We start from the raw sequence: 23,234 nt of genomic DNA, 5'->3' as shown, positions 1-23,234 counted from the left end.
TATTTACACAATCAATGATATTAGCGCCGTTCTCAAATCAGATGTTACACAGATCCACCTGCTGGCATGAATTCTTCTCTTGATGTTTTTACTGCATGTTCTTCTCATCCTTCATATCTGCTGTTGGTCTCACAAACACCTTTAATCCTCCTCATATGAAGGATTTTTCGTCTGCGTCTTGTAATCAGAAAGCTACACTGCTGTTCTCAGATCAGCTCAAACAGTCAGCGGGAGTCCTGCACTTTTCATTTAGTGAAGTTCAGTGCGGCTCCAGAGGCCAGAAACACACAAGCTCGTGAATGCTCGTTCAGGCGCGTGGTCCTGTTTTTAACGTTTCTGACGTACGGTGTAATGAAATGAAACGTGAATTAAGCTTGAATGTGTAGCTTGAAGCGGTTGTGTTCACATACACACATACAGGACTAGTCTTGTTTATAAGTTATCAGACTGCAAGAATGAAGAAGGTCAGGCAGTGGATTTGCCAAATTTTTTAAGTATTTAAATGTTTTATAATATCAGTCACAAACCATCCAAATCTCTGATTTCTAAATATATTATTAAATAACAAAATATCATCATTATTATATTAAAGTTGGTTACATTTTATTAAGATTTTATTAACATTTAAATATTGAATAATACTGAATAACGATTAATGCACATAGGGCTAGTTACATGTAATTATGCATAATTTACTGTTATTATACTACACTGTAAAAAATACTTTGCTGCCTTGAAATTTTTTGTTGAATCAACTCAGATTTACAAGTCATTTCAACATACTATTATTTATCTTGACTAGAGATGAGTTGTTATAACTACAGGTGAGTTGTTATAACTTATAAGTACAACTATATTTTATAAGTTGTGACAACTATTTTTTGTTGACATGTCTTGTAAATCTGAGTTGATTTAACAAAAAATTTTAAGACTTGAGTATTTTTTTACAGTGTAGTAAGTATTATATGTAACATGTGCAACACAGACACTGTAAAATAAAGTGACACAGTATATTGTTATATGTAGGGTTAAAATTAGGGCTGTCACAAGATTAATTGTGATTATTAGTATACAAAATACAAAATAACTTTTTGTTACAATATATACATATTTTGTATATATGTACAAAATATTTACATATTTACATGTAAACATTTATATATATGTTTATATTTTTAATTTATATATAAAAAAATTAAATATCAAAATCTAAATAAAATAAATAAATATGTTTCATATATTTTATAAATGTATATATATTTACTTCATTTATTTAGATTTTGATATATTTTATATATAAATTAAAAATATAAACATAAATATAAATGTTTACATTTATGCGTGTATTTATATATACAAAATAATAATAACGTAATATTAATATATTTGTTATATGACAATTTGCATATGGATATAATCTAAAACTATTTTATTAACCAACAAACACTTTTCTTTTGATGTTATTTTATGGCCTCATAGGACAGACTGTGAATATTTAACTTCATTGAGAGAGTAAAACAGTAAAGAGGTGAAGGACGGACACGAGAGCGAGGTGTCACATGTTGGGCTTCTCAAATAAACCTCAAATTTCTTTTGATGCAAAACCGTTGCGTGACCTTCAGCAGTCGTCACCTTGATTTACCGCTTGCACCTGTTTATCATCTGTGAGTCACGCGCTTACAAGCTTGAAATTCACTGAAATACATGCCTGTAATATACAGTATATATACACATGTCTTGGGGTTGCTTATATTTGAAGTCTGTGGATTTATGGCACACTACACTATTTAAATGTTAAAGATCTCACGGCTCATTCTTTTTTTTGGTTCATTTAAAGAAGCTAAAGCTAAAATAACTTAAGATGACCTGGAGCTCACACTGAGATCAGTGTCGTCTTTGTCTCACATCACGCTCTGCTGCCGGGCCGGCCGGGAGACTCGACTCAAACAGAGAGAGATTTATTCTGCGCCTGCAGGAGGAATGGGAACTTATTGAGTGGATTAAGGAAAGACGAGAGTCTTTATTTCACAGGAGATTTGAAAACACACAAACACAGGGATGTTTCTTTAAACAGACTCAAACCCTCTCTTCACTAAACTTCTGCCATGATGAAAGAGATTCAACTTCAAGCTAGTTAAACATGTTTGTTTTCATCTGGTTTATTGGCAGACAGTGGAAGGAAATAGGAGCGATTTGTTACATCTATTTCTGTTTTGATGTTCGTCTGTGAAACCTTTCTGTCATACACACACACCCAAGTCCTGAAAGATTCACAGTTTGGTTTATGTTATATCTATCTGGTAGAAACCTATATAGTTTTTTTTTTACATTTTTCCCCCAAAATTATTTTTTAACCTCGTAAGACCCAAGATTTGGTTTGTCTTTTTTTCAGATTTCTACCAGCTATTTTTGAATTAAAAAGAACCAATAAATATAATAAGCAAATATTTTTCTTAGAACATGAAGCAGTTTATTTGTCCATGTATGTGTACAACAGGTTACATTTACACAGAATTAAGTATTATGGTGCAAAACAACAAAAAAAAGTATGTCCATGTATTTGGACATCCAGGTCTTAGGTGGATATAGCACTTTTTTAAATAGATAAGGTCAGATGTATTTACAGCTTTTAGGGCTGCGTAACATTTAATAACAACTAATCGTTTGCAGAATAAAATCATATATGTGTGTGTACTTTGTATAATAATGATGTAAAAATTAATACACGCACATGCACAAATAATTTTAAGAAAAAAATATTTATATATTAAGTATACACCGCAAAATCCCAAGTGTTAAATTTGTGCTTGTTATTTATTAAATTGTTATATTATATTATAACATTAATATCACATGTATTATTTGTAGAGTTATTTATTAACTTGGGTTTAGATGTTGGCTTTGTTTTATTGAAAGTTATCATTATGGTGATCAATGTTTGTTTTAGTTGGACTTTTGATTTTTAGTTAGTTTTTTCTGGCTGCTATAATGTTTAAAACATGTTTGTTATGGTGAAAAAGGGACCATGTTGCAATTCAATTATAAAAACTTTAATATTGACGTCATTCAACCGTGAAGTAGAGGGCTGTAGTCCAAACCAGACTTTTTTTGTAGTCCTTGAAAAGTGAATCTTGTTAAATAACTATATTGCTTGACATTGAACTTTGAGCTTAATCATTTTGCAACAGCAACTTTATTACACACCAAGTAAAGTTTGGCATCATGAAAAACTGCAGCTTTAAATGAACCTGTTTAGTAAATCAGACCCATAGCATTACTGCTAATTTTATTGTCTTCATAATTAGATTATAATCTTAGAAAATGATGTGTTCTTTATTATTGACTATCAAACATATAGTCAATGAATATGATAAATAACATACAAAAACAGAAGTTTGACATTACATAAAGAATTTGTGAAAATACCTTGAAGAACAAGAAAATATATCAACATCATTGTGTGCACCCCAGCACCACACACCTACAAAAATAAAATAGGGACATCTTCAAGATTGTGGCCGGACAATATTCACTTTATTGTATTTTGATACAAATGTATTCTTCTGTTATTGGTTAGTTATTGATTTCTGAGATCATGTACCTGTATACCAGCTATATGAGTGAGATGTCATCTGACTTGAGTGTGTATGAGTTTTGTAAAGCTCTCTGTGGTTTCCTCTTCAGTAAATTGAAAGTGGGATCAACACTGAGAAATTGATCCCTGCTGGTTTCGCTCAATGAGAGAGAAAGAGAGATTCAGGATCTGTATGCACTTAAACTCCACTTGTGTGTGCGTGCGTGTGCATGTGTGTGTTGTTAACACGTAGGTTTTGTCAAGATGGATTTGGAGAGAGAGAGAGAGAGAGAGAGAGAGAGAGTGAGAGAGAGAGAGAGAGAGTGTGAGAGAGATATGAGGAAAGATGTGAGATGTATAGTGCACCTGCATCTCTGTCTTTCTTCCTTTCTAAATATATTTGGTCAGCTAATTGAGGTTCGTGATGAGTTTAATGTCATTTTCTGTTTTTGGATACTCTACACATAATTGATAATAATTATTTGTAATTATGTTAACAACTGCACAGACGCACACACAGATGTAATGCTGCTTGACTTTCTTTTCAGTTGAATGATGAATGAAGTCTCAAGTGTGTTCCACCTGCTCATCCATCCTTTCATTATCATTATAATTATGTAGCGGTCTAATAATAATAATAATTCATATATTGACACAGTATACGTTTGGCCAAACTGAAGATCTTTTATATTGACAGTGTTCAGTTAGAGTAAGTCATCATTTATTAGTCAGAATTATGTAAATTTCCAGAAACGTTCTATTGCAGGGCTCAACATAAAGGACTGCCCGGTGGCCCGGGGCAAGCGTGAGAGATGTTCGGGCCAGTAAAAAGTATTGTCACTTGCCCGATTGGGCCAGTGCTTTACCCTCAGTCACTAAAATATATTTTCATTTACTTGGGTAAAACACGACAAAAGAAAGGATGCAATATTTTGCACAATTTGCTGTCAGTTTACAGGTAAAGCAGAAAAGTTGAAATCCTTTTTTCGTTGGAACATGTCCAACTATATGTATACAATTATATTTGACTTTTGAATTATTATTTTTAAATATGTGACACTGGCTTTTTTTATTGGCGCCAGCCGGTTTTGGCAGAGCAAGCGAAAACCTGAAACAGGTCAAACAAATTTGAAAGAATTCTGATACTTACGCTTATCTAGCTCTGGATTTATTTGATCAAAAATCTTTAAGAAATCTTTCTAATATTAATATATTTTTTTTAAAATTTCAGTTTTCTTACGTTAATTCCTATATATCCCAGTTAATTCTCATATAATCCCGTTAATTCCCATATGTTCCCTTTACCTCCAATATTCCTGTTAATTCCCATACATTCCTGTTAATTCCCATACATTCCCATAAATTCCCATATTCCCCTTAATTCCCATATTTCCCTTAATTCCCATATATTCCTGTTAATTCCCATACATTTCCGTTAATTCCCATATTCCCCTTAATTCCCGTTAATTCCCATTAATTCCCATATATGCATGTTAATTCCCATATATGCATGTTAATTCCCATATTCATGTTGATTCCCATACATTCCTGTTAATTCCCATACATTCCCATTAATTCCCATATTCCCCTTAATTCCCATATTTCCCTTAATTCCCATATATTCCCGTTAATTCCCATACATTTCCGTTAATTCCCATATTCCCCTTAATTCCCGTTAATTCCCATTAATTCCCATATATGCATGTTAATTCCCATATATGCATGTTAATTCCCATATATGCATGTTAATTCCCATATATTCCTGTTCACTCCCATAAATTCCTGTTAATTCCCATATATTCCTGTTCACTCCCATAAATTCTTGTTAATTCCCATATATTCCCCTTTATTCCCATATATTGCTGTTAATTCCCATACATTTCCGTTAATTCCCATATTACCCTTAATTCCCGTTAATTCCCATTAATTCCCATATATGCATGTTCATTCCCATATATGCATGTTAATTCCCATACATTCCTGTTAATTCCCATACATTCCCATTAATTCCCATATTCCCCTTAATTCCCATATTTCCCTTAATTCCCATATATTCCCGTTAATTCCCATACATTTCCGTTAATTCCCATATTCCCCTTAATTCCCGTTAATTCCCATTAATTCCCATATATGCATGTTAATTCCCATATATGCATGTTAATTCCCATATATTCATGTTAATTCCCATATATGCATGTTAATTCCCATACATGCATGTTAATTCCCATACATTCCCGTTAATTCCCATACATTCCCATTAATTCCCATATTCCCCTTAATTCCCATATTTCCCTTAATTCCCATATATTCCCGTTACTTCCCATACATTTCCGTTAATTCCCATATTCCCCTTAATTCCCGTTAATTCCCATTAATTCCCATATATGCATGTTAATTCCCATATATGCATGTTTTAGTTCCCATATATGCATGTTAATTCTCATATATGCATGTTAATTCCCATATATGCATGTTAATTCCCATACATTCCCATTAATTCCCATATTCCCCTTAATTCCCATATTTCCCTTAATTCCCATATATTCCCATTAATTCCCATACATTTCCGTTAATTGCCATATTCCCCTTAATTCCCGTTAATTCCCATTAATTCCCATATATGCATGTTAATTCCCATATATTCATGTTAATTCCCATATATGCATGTTAATTCCCATATATGCATGTTAATTCCCATATATGCATGTTAATTCCCATATATGCATGTTAATTCCCATATATGCATGTTAATTCCCATATATTCCTGTTAATTCCCATATTCCTGATAATTCCCATGGTAAGTTTCCATCCTTGAAAATTCCTGGAATTTTGCAACCCTAGTCATAATGCAACGAGTCTGATGAATTTGTTTTTGGTTAAGATTCAAATGAGATTTAGATGACTACACCACAGACACATGCAGTGAAGTTTAGTGTGTTTTGAGCCGGTGGTTTGTTCTGGACTCATTGTTTGTGTTATGAGCCGTGCTGATGGGGGTCAATGTACCACAGGCCAAATGTCATCTGTCTGAAACACAAGAGCGCAGATGACAACAATAATGTCAGGACATTTCCGCAGGCTGAAGATTAAACTCATCAGTGCTTTTCTTCATTTCAGTAATTTTATTCATCTTTGACCCGTCCGTCAGACAGCATCCGTGCATAAAGTTATGTCTGTTTATTTATTTATTCATCTAAACTTATTATTTTCTTTCTTAGGATGCATTGCTGCAGTTGGCCTCCATTGTGGACGTCAGCAGCCTTCAGACAACCTTCAGAGATGTGCTGGGAGCCGTCCTGCCCAATGTGGTATGAACACACACACACACACACGGTTCTCCACATCACACTCCTGGTGTTTCTGAAGGGCAGTAAATCTCCCACAATCCACTGCAAACTCACATTCAGCTATAATGCTGACATTTACTTATCCAATCAAATCCTTAAATATAAAATCAACTCCCACTCTGGATGTTTTTATGCCCTTTAAATGTTTTCATGCTAAAGTGATGTCACATATGGGAGAGAAATGAGTTGTGGATGATATTTCAAATATAACGTGGCTTACCATTGTTATGCCGGTGATGTCTAGTTATATTTACCCCTGAGATGATGATTCCAATTTCAGTGTTTGGACAAAATAAGAGCAGGGTTGGCGGTAAGCTTTTTGCATTTTAATGAATCTAAATCTTAAGTGGTGATTTTTGGTCGTCCAAAGTTAGCAAAACTCTAGCAGATCTCTGAACATCCCTAGCCACTAATGTCAACACTCAAGCGAGGAATCTGGGACTTATTTTTGTTAAATTGACGGACATGGAAACAGTCATTCATGGTTTTATTTCTTCCAGATCGGATTATTGCAACTGTTTTATTTGGGGCTGTCTAAAAAATCTGCTCTCGAGGTTGCATCTGGTGCAAAATGCGGCTGCCAGACTGTTGACAGACACAAAGAAATGGTCTAGCATTTTTTCGGTTCTGGACTCTTTTGCACTGGCTTCTTGTTGATTTTAGAGTCCAATATAAAGTTTTTAAAGGTCTGCGGGGACTTGCGCCGGAGTACATATCAGGTCTGCTACAGCAGTTTTGTTCCATAAGAGAATTTAAAGGGATAGTTCACAGAAAAAATTATTATCTTTATGTTGTTTAAATCCTGTATACATTTCTTTGTTTTGCTGAACACTAATAAAGATATTTTGAAGAATGTTAATATCCAAACATATCTGGGGCACCATTCATTTTTTCCAAAGATCAGCTTGGTTACAAACATTGTTCAAAATATCTTCTTATGTATTCATCAGAACATAGTCTCTTTAGCATTCTCGTCTCATTGCATTCGATCTATATTTATATGCATTACCTGCTGATCGAACCCATGACTTTGGCATTGCTAACACGAGACTCTGAGCAGATGTGAATCTTAATATTCAGTGTAGATGGACTGAAGAGTCACTGTACAGCGAGTGAATGAGAACATGTGGACATCCTCCCCTGACATTTGTGACAAATTAAAGAACGGATCCGGTTCACCTCGTGCCAGCATGAGACGAGGGGAGAAGTATTGAGTGTAAATGAGAAGACAGGCCTTCAGTAGCGTTTATGTGTCGCCTGTGCTCTCTGACATTCTGTATGCCTGCAGATGTGTGCTGGAGTCTAATGAGGGTTACATCCACACCGACGACAGGGCGACAGTACTGCGCATATGATTAACCTTAAATACATCATTCACAGAGAGAGACAGAGAGAGAGAGAGAGAGAGAGAGAGAGAGAGAAAGAGAGAGAGAGAGATGTTGAGTTATGATGGATCAGGTGGAGATGAGATGGTTTTGAATGAGTTTGTGTTGTATTGAAGTTTTAAAATGTTCTTGTGTGTTTTACAGGAGTCCGTGTTTGTGTACCTGTCGGATGAGGAGTCTCGACTCCGATGTGAAGATCCGGCTCATGAGATCCCGGCGGAGGGAAAGCTCAGGTAGTCACATGAGACCAAATGCAGTCAAAACACTATTTGGATGTGATTCGATTTCTAAACAACGTATAAGTTTTAACGTGTCCCCCACCACATCTTTGATTTTATGTACAGATTCAGATAGGATTAAATTTTGCAGGCATTTCCAGAGGTGGGAGTTTCTGTTTCATGCGTTTGTGCATTGCAGAAGATCACATGCTCTGGATATGCATGTTTATGTGATGCTCTGTAATCATTTTAAGTGGAAAGCAAAATTTCAAAATGTAATTTATGTATTTAACTTTAATTAATCAAAATAACTTGTGCAAATCCCACTAAAGTAGCCAAAGTGTTTTATATAACTGGCTGCTAGGGCTGTCACAATGATTAAATAATCATCTCATCACGATTGTTTGACCTCATCGCGATAATGTTAGGATCTAACTCCTTAACATCTTTGGCTCTCTCCTCTTCTGGAACTGAAGCTAGAACGGACCGACTATTACTAGTCCACTTTGTCAGTCTAAATCCACCTGTAGCACAGATCATTCTTAATTCTCGAATCCTGGCAATGGCTACATCCTCATTGGGTAAGGAAACCAGGCAGTCATCAACGTAAAAGTTGTTTCGAATGGTGCTGAGAACTTCTTCACAAACTTTGCCTTCATTATCCTCTGCTATCTTCTTGAGTGCATAGTTTGCACAGCTGGGCGAAGAGACAGCACCAAACAGATGGACCAACATGTGATACTCTGCCAATGGCTGACTAGTGTCACCACTAGGCCACCACAAGAACCGCAGAAAGTCAACATCATCAGGTGGAACTTTAACCTGATGAAACATTCCTTCGATATCCGCCATGATTGCTACAGGTTCTTGACGGAATCTAAGGAGAACTCCAATAAGGCTGTTTGAGAGATCAGGACCCTGAAGAAGCTCTTGGTTTAGAGATGTACCTTGGAACGTGGATGCACAATCAAACACAACCCTAATCTTCTTTTTTCTCTTATGGTACACACCATGATGAGGTATGTACCACACTCTACCAGGGATTCCAGGTACATTATCTTGTGGCACCTTTTCAGCATGCCCTTTATCCAAAAGATCACTCATGAATTTCTTGTAGTCAGCAAAGAACACATGATCCCTTTGAAATTTCTTCATAAGATTAATTGCTCTCTGTTCTGCAATCCTTCGATTATTAGGCAAATAGATGTTATCTTGACGGAATGGAAGGCGCAATTGATAGTGACCATCTTGTTTGATTACAGAATCTGCTGCAATTTTGAGGAACATCTTATCCTCAACTGAATCTTCAGATTTCTCGTCACATGCCTTTTCGGGAAAATCATAATTAAACTGACTCACAAGAAGCTCTTCTAAATTAGTGAGTGAAATCCTATTACAGAACACCTTTCGTCTGTCATTTCTAGTAACAGGAAGGCCTTTGCCTAATGGGCCATTAATAAGCCATCCTAGTTGAGTTAAGACTGCATAAGGTCCATCTCCTTGGCTATTAATGACTCTCCATGGTTCCATAAGCTTTGTAGCATTAACTCCAATTAACAGGTTAATTTCTGCATCAATGGTATTCAAACAAACATCATTAAGGTACGACCAACATTTGATGTCATCCTTGGTAGGAATGTTTTCTTTTCCAACGGGTATAGAAGCTTGAGTGAAAACCTCTGGCAGTGGCATGAATTTGTTACTATTGAGGCTGCTTACTTCCAACCCATCCAATTTGAATGTAGAAATTGGCCTCTCTTGTCCCATAGTCCTAAGAAGAACTTCTGTTCTTCTTCCTCTTACCTGAAGATCTTCCATTAGTTTTTCCGTACAGAAAGTAGCAGAACTTCCCGGGTCGAGAAAAGCATAGGTCTCAATGATTTTACTGCCATTACAGGCTTTGATCTTCACAGGCAAAATGGCCAGTTTATAGTCAATGGAACCAGCCTGTTCTGTTGACACCACAGCAATAGTAACAGGAATACCTTCATCATTTGTAGTTGCCTCACTGCTGCCTTTGTCTTTGTAAGCTTGATGCTCTCTAGGGTTCATGTTCTCAGCATGTAGGATTGTTGGATGTCTTTTATGACAAGTCTTACATTCTAAACGTTTTCTACACATTTTACTCATGTGCCCCTTCAAAAGACAGGCAAAACATAATCCTTTTCCTTTCAGAAAATCAACCTTCTCTTCATGAGCCTTTAAAGTTATCTGATGACATGATTCCAGAGCATGATTACCAGAGCAAAACATACAAGGGGTCTGTAGTGCTGCACTTAAGTTTTTTACATCCTTAATGTCTCTTGTACTTGAAGTCAATGGTGATATAGCAGTTGCAAAACTTTTCTTGCTCCCAAACTTTGTGGGACGAAACTCAGTCCTAGCTTTGGGTCCCTTTGTCATGGTTGTGAGGTCTTGAATATTGCCAAAAAGAGGATCTTGAAGGATCTTGGCTTGTTTTTCAATAAAGGCAACAACATCCTTAAATTTGGCTCTATTGTGTGTTCGTTCAAAAAGATCACAGGCTGTGTTCCTCCACTTTTCCCTTAATTTATATGGAAGTTTTGAAATAATCTGTCTAAGATTGGATGGCAAATCAAGGTCAAACATATTAGGAAGATCTTCTGCAGCATTACAACAGCCTCTTAGGTAAAGTGCATAAGCATTAAGAGCATTTCCATCATCACCCTTGATATTGCACCAACTTAGGGCCTTCTCTATATAAGCACTGGTAATTTTCACTTCATCACCAAAATTAAGTTTCAAGAGCCTTTTAGCTTCTGCATAACCCCTTCTGGCATCCATATGTAAACAACTTTGGACCAATTCCTTTGATTGGCCAGAAGTAAACTGTTCCAGATAGTAAAGTCTATCCCTGCAATTATCCGTCTTGTCTTCTATGCCATATTCAAAGGCTTGCATGAAGGAATAAAAATTTAGCGGGTCTCCATCAAACACCGGAATCTCTCTGGAGGGGAGTAAAGTGTGCTTTTGCTGAAGGATCAAAAGTTCTGCTATATTATCCTGCCTCTGGATCACATTTGAAAGATTCATATTGGTAAGTCCCACATCATTATTACAGCTTGATTGATTTGGCACATTCATTATAGAGTCATCAGATGTTGCTGCCTTGTTATCATAATTTCTTTGTGAAACCATAGGTTTTGGGGCTTGAAGAATTCTTTGCAATGGAGTTTTTGGAATAGCTCCAAGTTGGACAAATTCAGAGGACGGTGATGTTCCAGGTGACATTTGATCCTGAGTTAGTAGCTGCTTAGAATGATCGATACAGTGCTTTCCAAAATACTCATTCATTCCATCCTTTGGTTCAGATGATTGTGATTTAACATCAGATCTGATTTGTTGACTTGGACTTGCAGAAATGTCAAAGTTCTCCAGAACCTTTAGTTTAGCATCATTTGCAGCTAGATCGCATTCCAAGTTCATTGTCTCCAGTTTCATATTCAAGGCAGCCTTTTCCATTTCAAGAGCATGCTTCTGCTCCAATACAGCTTTACGGGCAAGAAGGGCTGCTTTATCAGCAGCTACCTTAATCCTCAATGAAGACACTGATGATGACACATTTGAACAATGGGATCTATGAGATTTATGTGACCTTTTGGACACATTCGAAGCACTGTCATCGGGTCCTATGGATGCTTGTGAATCCTTTTGAACATCTGCACACTTCCACGTCTCCAATTCCTTCGTAAAAATCTCGAACGTAGCCATTTTGGGCTCAAACCAATCAATGCGTTCATTCTCTCTAATGTCATCAGGCAGGTTCTCTTGCACAAGCCTATGAGCATTCTTAAAGTCTTCAAGTGCACTATAAAATGCTTCCACACTGCTTCTCATCAATTCAGCATCGTAACAATGAACAAACAATGCTTTCAGTTCATTCATCCTTCGAGTACAAACACTAAGCCTCCCTCTTCGCATAGCACTAAGAGATGCAACATTTTGGATAGGAACCTCGCCTTGAGACCCTTCCTGATCCATACTTGACCCAGACAATTCAATCAAACATGACATCCATTGAAACAGCAGGCCACCATTCACATAAGCATCAGCTTCTTATATCATATGCATTTCCTTGATCAAAGCCAGCATTCTCAACAGTGACCGCATTCTGATAGAGAAAAATATCCCAGTGGTTACTCACAAACTTGATGAATTCCTTGTCCAGGAACTTTCACAGATGGCTTAGTTATTTCGAATCCAGGCCTTGGTTGGGCCTACCTCATGCATGCTTGCATGTCCTTCTTGGGAGTTTTTTGACTAATGTAATGGCTTCCTTTTGAGTCTAGCCATTTCTGGTGGGAAAGTAAAATTGACACTACTCCATAGCTGAAATGAGGATGATTTATTTAAAAGAGTTCAAATACAAGTGATAACAAACATCCAACCCCATATTGTGTATGTATGTCAAGAAATGTCTACTTTCCCACTTCCCCTTGACACATCACTTCCTGTCTAATATGGCTACCTACAGGAAATGCCAAGGCAGGTACAACTCTTACCATTCACCACAGGGGGAGCACAAAACACCATAAAACAAGTGAACATGAACATTGAGATATTAAACACTATATTTACAATATTTAAATGTATAGTTAACTTTATGGCTCCTACAGTCAGATCACCACAATGATTGCACATCTCTTTAAAAAACACAAGGGGGAGCTGTGCAGCGCCTGTTTAAGTGTAACGCAATACATTGCAAAGCCATTCAATACAGTGGAAAAACAGCATTTAAAGAAATGCTGCAAAACTTTGATAAGCAATATGAACCGGCAGGTAAAACATACATTTCCAAAACGGCAATTCCAAACTTAGAAAAGTCAAGAATGCTAATCTTGAGGATTTTTACTAGTACTAATATGACCTTAGTAGGATTGGCTACTAGTTCTGGTATAGTTAGTTTATTTTGATTGCATTTTTATTTTCAGTTATTTCCAGACACTTTATTGTATTTATTTCCTATGAAGAATTTTCCGTTTTTGAAAGATATATTCATTAAATAATTAGATATAATTAGATTAGATTAGATTAGATTAGATTAGATTATAGTATCTCAACAGTGTATGGATTAAATTTCTCAGAGGAGCTCTGAGTTCAGTGAAAAACAATCGGCAAATTACTCTGGAGAGAAAAACAGAGACATGGCCAATTTGGAAAGAATTAAAAAGCAAGATTTTCTGAGAGGTCCGCCTGTAAAACTAATCCAGTTCGAATAGGTCTTGTATTTTTTGATGAACGTTCAATTCTTATTTCTATTGCACTTTTATATTGTAGCAGGGCAGCTTTCAGATATAAACAATTGCATTAGCAACCAACTGCAAATAATCTGACTGTTATAAATGTATACAAGTATATAAAATAGTTGTCTGTGTAGAAATGTGATCAGTGTAATAATGGACATTGTGTCTGCATCTGTCCGGTCCGTCTGTTTGTGTCCATCTGTTAGTTTTCTGTGTGTCCCGCTTTATCTCTCTGTTCACTGATTTGGGTAGTTAACAGACAAATAAAAATGATGTCGTCATTTACTCAACCTTATGGTGTTCAAAACTTTATAATTGTTTTTGTTTTGCTGAACACTAATGAAGATATTTTAAAAATGTTAATAACCAAACACACCATTAACTAGTATTATTGTTTCCTACTACGTAATAGGAGTGTAAATTGGAGATTTAATTAACATGGGATATACAATATCAATTTTCTCCGCTAGCGATGTGATTTGCAGATACATTAAACGCTTAAACAATTAATTTATCAATATTTTTATATTATGTGCCTGGTTATATCCCTTACGAAACAAAAATATATTGCAGTATATTGGAAAATATCAGGTAATATATTAGGCAACATATTCCCATATATGGGATTAAACATTTATATTTTTCCAATATATTGAAATATATGCATAAAACATGTATAAATGATACAAAATATATTGCATTCAAGAACAAAAAGGCACTATATTTTTTACATGTAATAGTTTGTCCTTATATGCTTAAATATATTGCAATATGCATAGACCATATATACGGTATATGTACACATATTGTGCATACATTTACAATATATATGTACATATATTTCCATCTAATTTTACATATATGTAAAATGTATTCCACAATATATCAAACACATATCCACATATATTTCATGTATATTTCCGTATAATTTACATATATTCTACCATATAGTAAACATACATGTGACACTATATACATATATTGTTAATACATTTTCACATATAAATCGAAATACAATATTGCGGATATTTATAAATATAATATTGCATATATTTTTAAATATATAAACACACATATTATATTCATGTACAATATATTGAAAGTGGCAATAATTTGTATATTTTGCAATATATTGCAATATATTACACATATATAGAATATATGTACCATCAATATATTATTCCATGTATTGCTAATATATAATATATTGGAAAATGGAAAGTAAAATAATATATTGGTAAATATATTTTCCTTTCGTAAGGGTAAGCAGTAAAATTTTTAATACAAATGCAACTAACATGAACATTTAATTAAACTCTTTAAAAATGGCACAATCTCTGTCCCAATTGCAATATTTACAACAGCAAACTAAGAAAAAAACTTTTTTAAATAAAGAAAAATGAATAATGAGGGGCAAAATGTCACGTAAAGTCAAACTTACGATGGCAACGGTCAAAGTCTTTCAGTATTTTGTGCCAAAATGTGCAATAGTGACATTCACTGAGGTAGTTGTAGAAAAAGTGCTGCAGTCGTCTCTTTTCAGAGATTTTTCTTTATAAAAATTAAGTGTTCAACATCAGGAGAGAGGACACTGCGTTTTGCATGGACAATATCACCTGCAATGCTAAACATTATCCTCATCTTCTGTCTATTTAGCTGCGTTTTTGCTGCTACAGCTGCTGCATTGCATTCATTTGCTGACACTAGCAAATGAAAATAATCGAAAATGCGCGCTTTGGCGTAAATGCATATATAGACATTACGTAAAGGTACCTCATATCCATATTTTATGTGATGCATCAATGCATCATATCGTAGAAATGTAATAAATGCATTGAACCATATCCCAACCATTGCACCCCTACTACACAGTGTTCCCAGTTAGTTAACTTCAAATTCAAGGACCCTTCAAGGACTTTCCAGGTCTAATACCCTCAAATTCAAGCACTAAATGTGGGGACACATTTCAAGTAAGAGCAAGGTTACATCATGTTACCTTTTAAGATACATTGTTACAGTTCCCTTTCGAGGGAACTCGCGCTGCGTCACTGCGATGACACTTTTGGGACGCCTCCAGGAGTAAGTGCGTCTGAATGTGTATATCAAATTCAACCAATGGTGATACTTAACGTCAAAGACGGTGATGCGGGAGCCAGGAGGTATATCGCTATCTGACATATTGCCAAAGACGGCGTTACAGGGACGCAGGAAGTATGACAAGAGAGACGCAGCGTCTCGTTCCCTTCTCAGGGAACAACAGTTACATACGTAACCAGAGACATTTTCATGTGTCAAACACAACTATGCAAAAAAGCATTTTGGTATGAATCAACATTCACATACAGAAGATATAAGCATTTAAAGTGAACAGTTTAGCACGTGTGCTTAAAAAGTCTAGAATTTTATGATATTACCCTACACTACACAGGGAATAATATGGATTTTTTTCATAAAATAGATTCAAGCACTTTCAATGACCTGTATCTATCTATGCATGTATATTTTCAAAAACTTCCCCCAGATTCACAAACTTTCAAGGATTTCAAGGACCTTTGGGAACCCTGACTACAGTATGTACGTCAATGGTGCCCCAGATCTGATTGGTTACATTCTTCAATCTTCTTTTCTATTGATCAGAACAAAGAAATGTATACAGGTTTTGAACAACACGAGGTTGAGTTATTTTTCTGTATCCCTTTAATGGTTTCATGTGATCATTGTGTCAAATGTATGTCCCGCTTTGTCTCCGTTCACTGATGTCAGGTCAGTCGATGTCGTGTATCTCTGCAGATGAATCAACAGATTGTTTTGTGTGAAAAATGTCAAAATCGAGCGATTTCCCTTTCATCCCTCTTCTTTCTATCTCCCTGAAAATGTGACACGTCAATCATGTGTGACCTCTGACCTCTGGTCGAGTCATTCTTTATATCATGTGTCTGTGAGATTATAGATGTTCTCAGGTCAGAACAAGACACTTACTCCTGTGTGTATTATATTTATAAAACACTATTCCTCAAACTACCTTAAACCTGTCATAGCTGATCAAACTAGTAATCCAGCCTTGCAAAGCTGATGCAGAAAAGTCTAAAACCAGCTGGTCGAGCGGTTAGGACCGTAAACCAGCTCAAGCAGGTTTTCAGCGATGCTCTGAATAAGAATCTCAGTCTGAGTTTTGAGAAGCAGCCAATAAAAGCACAGCTTGTAATGTTGAGACTAAAATTGAGGCGGTCATGACTGCAGGTCATTAAAGAGCTTACTTGAAAAATTGAGAGATTTTTTAGATTGTTTTAGAAGACCCTCACACTCGTTTCTATTGTATTTTCTGCCGTGACTCATCTGTGGACTTTGTTCAATCCCACTAATGGCACCGCTGTCAAGCCGTCAATCAAATATACTGGCACTGCCTCTCTGATCCGCCCACTTCTCCTCGCTCTAATTAATTGGGCGCCCGCAATGACTGACAGTTATATTTTCGGGTTCCTCATGAGAACGGCTGGCTCCTGCTGTCATCACACATATGTAGATGTGCTAATGGTAACTTATTAAATGGATTTGCCCACAGAGAATTCAGTCGGTGAAATGATTTCTGCATCGCGTCTGCTGTTTTATAGCTTTTATTAAATGAGTTGGCTTTCGAGGGGACTCTTATTATTCTATTCTTGTTAAAGCATGTATTTCTAATACACTTGCTAATAGTTAATGAGCGTTTTAAACATTCGAGCCGGCGAGTCGTTCCTGCGGGCGTGTTTGAGAATTCACATCATCTGCTTCAGTTTTGTTTTAGTGATTAGAGATCAGATGAGACCGGATGAACGGTCTGATCTTCGTAATTGACCGTCCTCAGTGCCGTTTTGGAAATGATGAAATGTTTAGACAGAGGAGTGAATATCTGGTGTATCATTACCATAGTAATGACTTTAGCATCGGCCGAGAGCATGAAGATGTGAACATGTGCAGATCTCATAAAGCATCATTATTACTGTATTCACACATTCATGGATAAACAACCTGAACTTCAATCCGACTGTTCAGAAGATACAAAGTCATATGTGCCAAATAAACTACAGCTGCTTTATGGAAAAACACATGTGTTATTTAACACGTTTACTTAAAGCATCCATAACACACGCTGTTTCTACATTTCTGATGTTAATCTGGAGTACCTATAGAGTAGTATTACATCCTTTATATCTCTGAAGAGTCTTTAGTTTACTGTAATCAGATTTATAAAATAAAAATTAGCTTTACCGATTCTTTCCGATAATGTACGAAAAAATGAAGAAGGAGGAGTTACGAGCTGCGGGAGGAGCAAGTATTTTAAGTAATGCAACACTATACAACACTGTTAAACTTATAATTCACTACATGTTCATGTCATTTATATAATAAGCACACGCCTATTTCAAATATAAGACAGAAGTCTTACTTATCGCATGCAACCCGGTTGGGACTTTTCAATGAAATCCAGCACTTCAAACACACACGCAAAACTCCGCTGCTTCCTCGGATAATAAACTTTATCCATTGTTTTCATAAGGCTGACTTTCTTCTCCTTACATCCAAAAACACACTTCTTTCATGCCATTGTTGAGTTTTGAAATTAAACAAAGCTGAGTCGCTTGATGTGATGTTTGTAAGTTCTAGGGTCTCCCGCTGATTGACGGGTGGGCTGGGTTTTCCGGGGACCTGTAATCGAAAAAACTTTCCGAAACTTGTACGAACCCTGGCGAAGTGCATTCAGCACAGAAATACTCTGTAACACGCCCGACTGCTTTTTTGACACTTATACAATGCAAAAAATTATTTTTAAGAAAAAAATCGTAGTCTTTTTGTCTCGTTTTCAGTAAAAATATCTAAAAATTTTAAAATGAAGATGCTTTTTCTTGAAGAGCAAAACAACCCAAAAAAAAAATAAGTCTAGTTTTTAGACCAAAAATGATAAAAATCAAATGTAAGTGATTTTGTGCATAAAACAAGCAAAAAAAAATTATGAATTTTTAATGAATTTTTCTTGAATTTTTCTTGAATTTAGTGTTCACGAAACATTTTCAAGATTTTTTTGCTTACCCCATTGGCAGATTTGTTTGCTTATTTTTTGCACAAAATCACTTATATTTGATATTTTTGGTCTAAAAACTAGACTTGTTTTCTTGGGTTGTTTTCCTCATCAAGAGAAAGCATCTTAATTTGGGAGTTTTTGGATGTTTTTATTGAGAAAAAGTCAAAAATACTAGGAATTATTTTCTTCAAAATCTTTTTTTGCAGTGTACAACTCTAAAACAACCCTATAACTGTGTTAATAAATCAGAATGCATGAAATACCATTGAACCACCCCTTTAATGACTGTAAAACATGCACACACACAATTGAATGCATTTGTTTATTGTTGTTGCTGTGTCAAGCTGTGGCGCCCTCAGAAGTGCCTTTTAAACACATTGGTCCAGCGGAAAGCGGTTTATATTTCGAACATAAAGGATATTTTTGCATCAACTCGCTTGAAATCTATATAACTTAACAAACATAAACAGGATTACTACCTAGTGATATGATTTCAGACAGTGCACATGTGCGAGAGAGAGAGAAGCGCCAATATGCAGCTGTTTATAATTTAAACAAGAGGGACAGTTTGCCTCAGCTTGCTTGATACGCATAAATCTTAACAAATACATAAGGATTACTATTTGTGTTCGGACTTCAGAAAGATGCGAGAGCACGTGCACGCATGTGCGAGAGAGAGACAGAGCTGCTTATGACGCACTGGACTCATAACACAAAAAGAAATGACAAAAACAGAATGAGGCACATGCATCGAATTTTCTCCATTATCTTGCTTTTGCAATCAAAATGTTTAAATGCATGAAAAACTATTCATTACACAGCCCTATCGCTCACTCTTTCATTCACACACTAACTTACTCTCTCTCTCTCTCATTCATTCACCTATTCTCTTTGAATGTCCTTTAGGTTATGCCCTTTGGATAAAACGTGTCTCCCAAATGCATAAAATGTAAAATATTTGATCACCAAAACCGTCGAATTGAAATTTGCTCCTAAAGCGGTGTAGAAGCTGATATTCAGTTACCGTGGTAACACTGTGAAAAGGCTTGAAAATGTTCATTTTAGCGCCTATAATAAGCCGCTCTTGAACTAAAGGGTGTGATGTTATATAAAGCTGAGCGGCGTATCTGTAGGACAAAACTGAAGGTCTTTATAACTCCATAAAATGCACTTATTTACTGATTGTGTTTGTGTGTTAAAATCACACCGTAAATCTCACTGAGGCTTTTAAATGATATCTGCTCTCATTAGAATTTTATTCTAGCCTCACACACTACACAGAAACACACACACGCACACACGCACATGCTGAATGTCCTTGGCACAGGAGGCGTATTGAAATGTGCTTTTGTTGTTGTGTGATAATAACACAATTGATATGAGGCGACACTCTGATTGTGTTATTCTTTGATGATAATGCTGTCATTGAAACACATTTAACCTTCACTGATCAGAGATGCAGGTCACTGTGTGTTTGTGTGTGCATGTGTGTGTGTTTGTGGTATCACAGCGAAACAAAAGAGATGGACGGACAAACAATGAACATTTGAATGCCATGGGACGATGTTTCTGTGCAGGTGTTCAGTGTAAAGCCATTTATCACAAACACTGTAACACAACATCAGTCCATTAACATGAGAAAAACTGCACGAGACAAAGAGAGAAATAGAAATGAAAGAGAGAGTGAGTGAATGAAAGGCGTTATATGTGATAAATGTATCTGCAGATGAGGTGTTTGATTTAGCACTTTCTATCTTGCACGTCTATATTCATTTACTGTAATCCTTCAACAAGTCCTCACACAAACTTCTGTTTTTAATATGTTGACTTGACCCAAGAGAAGACAAACTTTCATTTCATTTAAGTCTTTATTCTGTTCATCATTCAGTGTTGTATGTTCTGATGTTGGTATGAGTTGTGTGTCTGTGTGTGTGTGTGCATGTGTCCAGTCTGTAATCACGCTACATGTCCATGTTGTCATGGGAACTGGTGTGTAGAAGGATTTCAGTTAATTGTGTGTGGGTGAGACAACTGTCATCTGTCTCTCTCTCTCTCTCTCTCTCTCTTTGGCTATACACCGACTAAAGAACGATCCAGAAATCTGGAAAACTTTTCAGGAGAAAACACACACAGAGTGTTGTTCTTTAAAAGGGTTCAGTGCTGGTCAGACTTTTTGCTTTCAAACTGCAGGTCGGACTTTTGAGAATGAGAGAGAGAGAGAGAGAGAGAGAGAGAGAGAGAGAGAGAGACAGGGTGTAAATTGGTTTTTTAGTAGCTGAATAGCTCTAGTTATAAAGCAGCAGTGCATGCTGGGATATGTGTCACTGAAAAGATGGGCTTCTTTCTCTTTTTCAAAAGCTTTTAAAATAGACCAGATGAACGCATTTTCTTTCTGTTGTGAACGTTTCTTTCTGTGATGTTTCTGAAATTCTAGCAGCGGTTGAAACTGAACAAAAAAAAAACTTTATTCTTTATACTGCACATCTAGTGAACACTGTCACTTTAAAAGTAGCATTTGAAACAGTATATAGCAGAGATCTTCAATTGAAATTGCTTCAGGTCCAGTAAATGAACACTGCAAAAAATGACTTTCTTAGTATTTTGTCTTGTTTTCAGTAAAAATATATCTAATTTTTTTAAAATTAATATGTATTTTCTTAAAGAGCAAATGACCTAAGTAAAATAAGTCTAGTTTTTAGACAAAAATATAAAATTTAAGGGGTGGTTTCCCAAACAGGGTTTACACACTGCAAAAAATGACTTTCTTATTTAGTATTTTTTGTGTTATTTTCAGTAGAAATATAAAAAAATCTTAAATTAAGATGCTTTTTCTTCAAAAGCAAAATGACCTAAGAAAATAAGTCTAGTTTTTAGACAAAAAATAAATAAAATGTATTAAAGCGAATCTGCTTAAAACAAGCAAAAAAAATCTGCCAATGGAATAAGAAAAACATTTGTTGAAATAAGTTTACATTTTTCATAAACACTTAATTTGAGAATTTTTCTTATTCCATTGGCAGATTTTTTTGCTTGTTTTAAGCACAGATTCGGTTTAATAAATTTTATTTATTTTTTGTCTAAAAAGTAAACTCGTTTTCTTAGGTCATTTGCTCATCAAGAAAATACATCTTGATTTAAGAATTTTTAGATATTTCTACTGAAAACAAGACAAAATATGATTTTTTTTCTTGAAAATCATTTTTTGCACTGCAGATTTAAACGTAAAGTGTGCTGCAAAAATTGACTTTCTTATTTAGTATTTTTGTCTTATTTTCAGTAGAAATATAAAATTTTTTAAATTAAGATGCTTTTTCTTCATAAGCAAAATGACCTAAGTAAATAAGTCTAGTTTTTAGACAAAAAATAAATAAAATATATTAAAGCAAATCTGCTTACAACAAGCAAAAAAATCTGCCAATGGAATAAGAAAAACATTTCTTGAAATAGGTTTACATTTTTCATAAACACTTAATTTAAGATTTGTTCTTATTCCATTGGCAGATTTTTTTTTTGCTTCTTTTAAGCACAGATTGGCTTTAATAAATTTTATTTATTTTTTGTTTAAAAACTAAACTTGTTTTCTTAGGTCATTTCCTCATCAAGAAAATACATCTTGATTTAAGAATTTTTAGATATTTCTACTGAAAACAAGACAAAAATATTGCAGTGCAATAATCCAGGATGAGGCCTTAGTTTTTACAAACAAACCTTACAAGAAATGATGCTGGTGTACATCTTGAGACAAAACAATGTCATTGATATATGTCAAGATATGTCAATACAAAGTGTATTTAAATTAAGACAGATCAAATATGCATTTTAGTCTGGGACTAGGGTAAGCCCTATCTGGGAAATCGCCCCTAAGTAAATTAGTCCTTAAAACAAGCAAACAAATCTGCCAATAACAAACATTTTCTTGAAATAAGTTTACTTTTTCATAAACACTTAATGCAAGAAAATGTATTCCATTGGCAGATTTTTTTTCCTTGTTTTAAGCACAAATTTACTTAAATTGTATATTTCTTGTCTATAAACTAGACTTATTTTCTTAGGACATTTTGCTCATTAAGAAAATACATCCCAATTTAAGAATTTTTAGATATTTTTACTGAAAACAAGACAAAAATACTAAGTAAGAAAGTCAGTGAACCCTTACCAGCCGAGGTTCGAACAATTATGTACTGCACGTAAAAACATCATTTGATGACTTTTGCCAGACAGAAATTATTGTAAATATTTGTTTTTATTGAACAAAATGTAATATTATCATGTATACTGAATAATTCCTCTTCATGTGTTTTCAATGTAATTTGCACTATTCCTTTAAGTCCATAAAAATGTAAATAAGCTCAAATGAAAATGAAATAAAATAGGCTGAACTGAGTTT

At 35.1% G+C, this 23,234-nt stretch overlaps 1 protein-coding gene across 6 annotated transcripts in view; it reads left to right on the top strand.

Moving 5' to 3' along the window:
• Positions 1 to 23,234, top strand: part of LOC129438751 (cGMP-dependent 3',5'-cyclic phosphodiesterase) — a 123,583-nt gene that overhangs the window by 74,012 nt on the left and 26,337 nt on the right. For all 6 annotated transcript variants that reach the window (XM_073862666.1, XM_073862664.1, XM_073862661.1 and 3 more), the window contains 2 exons: positions 6,793 to 6,882; positions 8,451 to 8,539. In XM_073862666.1, coding sequence (XP_073718767.1) covers positions 6,793 to 6,882; positions 8,451 to 8,539 — 179 coding nt within the window. The remainder of the gene's footprint in view (positions 1 to 6,792; positions 6,883 to 8,450; positions 8,540 to 23,234) is intronic.

The sequence above is a fragment of the Misgurnus anguillicaudatus genome, chromosome 24 (assembly GCF_027580225.2).
Source record: "Misgurnus anguillicaudatus chromosome 24, ASM2758022v2, whole genome shotgun sequence".
Classification (NCBI taxonomy): domain Eukaryota; kingdom Metazoa; phylum Chordata; class Actinopteri; order Cypriniformes; family Cobitidae; genus Misgurnus; species Misgurnus anguillicaudatus.
Note: the sequence above shows the minus strand (reverse complement) of the source record. Positions and strands in the feature narration are given on the sequence as shown.